Source organism: Lupinus angustifolius, unplaced genomic scaffold (assembly GCF_001865875.1).
Source record: "Lupinus angustifolius cultivar Tanjil unplaced genomic scaffold, LupAngTanjil_v1.0 Scaffold_18_147, whole genome shotgun sequence".
Classification (NCBI taxonomy): Eukaryota; Viridiplantae; Streptophyta; class Magnoliopsida; order Fabales; family Fabaceae; genus Lupinus; species Lupinus angustifolius.
Genome location: NW_017719247.1, coordinates 1 through 3,169, shown reverse-complemented (window position 1 = coordinate 3,169; position 3,169 = coordinate 1). Strand labels below are relative to the sequence as shown.

General features: G+C 32.9%; 1 protein-coding gene across 1 annotated transcript; it reads left to right on the top strand.

Annotated features, from left to right (window-relative positions):
* Window positions 1-1,962: 1,962 nt before the first annotated feature.
* Window positions 1,963-2,938, top strand: LOC109338175 (the record flags this gene model as incomplete). Its single annotated transcript, XM_019575329.1, has 3 exons — window positions 1,963-2,316; window positions 2,409-2,650; window positions 2,735-2,938. Coding segments are annotated over exons 2-3 (375 nt in total), but the record flags the coding sequence as incomplete, so codon positions are not given.
* Window positions 2,939-3,169: the final 231 nt, after the last annotated feature.

Below are 3,169 nucleotides of genomic sequence, written 5' to 3'. Positions count from 1 at the left end.
GCTTCAAGTTGCAGTGAGAAGTACAATGTCTAGCCAAGTTGCCCATCCTATAATTCGTCTATGTTCATTTTTTCGTTGTCTATGCCAAAAAGTTATTGATGTGCAGGATTTGGATATCTTACAATCAGAGATTGCAGAAACACTTTGTCAATTCGAGACCATTTTCCCTCCTAGTTTCTTTGATGTGATGTTCCATTTTACTATACATCTAGTGAATGAGTTAAGATTGGGAGGGCCAGCTCAATATCGGTGGATGTATTTTCCAGAAAGATATTTAGGTAAATTGAAGAGTTATGTTCGTAATAGAAGTCGTCCAGAAGGTTGTATTGCTGAGGGATACTTGGTTGAAGAATGCTTGACTCTATGCTCAAGATATTTACATAGTGGTGTGGAGACAAGGCTTAATAGAATGACAAAAAACATTTATAGATGTGACCCTTGTGCAGTTGAGAGTCTAAATTTTTTTCCTACCTTCGGTCATCCTATTGGAGGAAATAAAAATGGTAAAATAATTTCTTTATATTTGAAGACAAGAAGCCAAGCCAACCGATACATCTTGTTTAACTGCGATGAAGTTGAAAAATTCATTAGGTAAATAAGTCTAATTCTAGCCTATTTTAATAGTCTGCAAGTTGTTCGAAATTTATTATAGCACTGTTATTTATGTTTTAGAAAACATGAAGATGACATCACAAAAATCAATAAAAGAAAGAGGTGGAGCAAAGCAAAGAGTCAGGGTGAAGATTTCATTGAATGGTTCAAAGTACGTGCTTTGAAGGATGATGTATCTATCGAGCTTCAGGAGCTTTCAAGAGGACCAAATATTGTTGCAAGACGCTTTTCTGGCTATGTCATTAATGGTTACCAATTTCATACCAAACAATGTGATGCAAAACACAAAACACAAAATAGTGGTGTGACACTCGTTTCAGTAACTCAAAGCTTTGCAAGTACTAAAGATGGAAATCTGAAAACAAAGCCATTAATTTATTATGGATCAATTACTGAAATCCTTGAGCTAGACTACTATGGCAGTTTCAAATTTGTGCTCTTTAGGTGTAATTGGTTTGAAGTTGAAGAAGATAAGTATGGGTTAATATGTGTTTACTTCAATAAAAGATGCTACAAAAATGACCCCTTTGTGTTGGCTTCTCAAGTCAAGCAATGCTTTTACATTCAAGATCCTCTTAATTCAGATAGAAATTATGTTTTGAAGAATATTCCTAGAGACTATTTTGATATGCAAGAGGATTCACATTTGAATAACCAGGAATTATATCAAAATGAGCCACCAGATCATGCAATAAATCTATCTATAGTTGATGAAAGATCTGGATTTCAATTGGTTAGGGGTGACTTGCCACCAACTATCGCTGAAAATCCTTTGCTTGTGCCAAATGAGATACAAACTGAAGATTCTGATCATGATCACACTTTAGAGGACAACATAGAATAATTTAGTTTTAAAAATTATTCTCTTATTTTATTAATTTTGTAAGTATCTTTTGTAAGTATATCTCATTTTTCCTCATAGTTTTTCATTGTTAGTGTTATGTAATTATTGTTGTAGTATATGACAAAGTGTTTTATCAATTTCAGTTCCTGAATTGGATGCAAAATAAGTTTGTTGGGAAACAAGATATCAGAAAATCAAATACATATATATACTTGCAGCTCATGTAAGTATTCTTCATTATTCATGTGTATTTTTTATATATCATTACTCGTATATTTTTCATTTTGTTATATCATGTTGCTGATGTTGGCAATAAGACAAAATTTTGAGCTTAAATTTTAGAATTGTTTATATCTTTTTAAAATGCTGATTGATTTTCAAACTTGTGTAGGAAATGAATAAAAAATGTTTTCGGCTTCAATTTCAAGCTAGGTCTAGTGATAAGCAAGAGCGGCCAAAAATTTCAGCAAAAAGGACAATTGATAATCATCAAAACATGTCTACATCTACAAGCAATGTACAAAGCAAAAAGCCACATCAAAGGATGAATCCATTTCAAAAGAGACAATTCACAACTATAATAGGAAATCAAGTTAAAGGAGCTATGAGTGAACAAATTTGTAAGAAGAAAAAGATCACTAAAAACTGTCCATCCATGTCACTTGATAATTTTCTGAATAATAATGAAGAATATGAAGATGACCACGAAGGTGAGGATGAGCACGAAGGTGAGGATGAGCAAGAAGAAGGTGTGCAAGAGGGTGAAGATGAGGAAGAAAATGATGAGATATATGAAGTTGGTGAGGATATCAACCATCAAAATGAGCAAGTTGATGAATCAAATAATAGTACAGAGCAAGGTAACATTAGTGTTTTTTGTAACTTTTTGGTGTTTCCATTTTGTTTTTCAATTTACAATTTTATATCATTTACTTATAAATATGTCAATTAGGGGAAACATCAAAAAGAAAGCGTGGGAAAACAAAATGCTTGGAAGCTCATGCATGATCACTAGAAGATAGAATGGAAATCAATTTCAATGAATATGGAGTGCCAATTGGACCAGATCAAAGAACTGTTCTTCAATTCAGCAGTTTCTTGGGAACAGTGGCTAGGAGTTCAGATTTTTGTCCCCTTGTTTACACTAACTGGAAGGTTGTACCAGACAAAGATCTCATATGGGCTTATGTCAAGGTATTAGTTTAGAAGTTGTACTTTTTAATTTGTGTTCCTGAATGTGCGTTTAGATCTTTATAATTATGCTTCTTTTTATTGTAGCAAAAATACATCATTCCAGATGTAGGAAAAAAAGCTGTATCCGCTATTCTAAATGATGCTTGGAGGCGACACAAATGCGCCATCAAGGAAGAACATTTTAGCAAGTATAAAACCACATATGAGCGCCTGAAAAATCGTCCCAAAGACATTCCAGAATCACACTTTAAGGAATTGATAAGATATTGGAGTCTTGGAAATATTCAAGTAAGACTATTAAACTTTAGTTGATGTTAAATTGTCATACATTGCACAAATAGTTGAGTGAAATTAGACTATTACAACCAACAAACTACAAATTAACTTGAGTAACCTTATTTAAGAGTGACATGAGTATAATACCGAAGCATAGTAGTGAATTAACTACTTTTACTTGGTCTGTTTGTATGTTCCATATTATGCATTAGGACTAGGAATACAGTTGTTGAAATCCTTGCA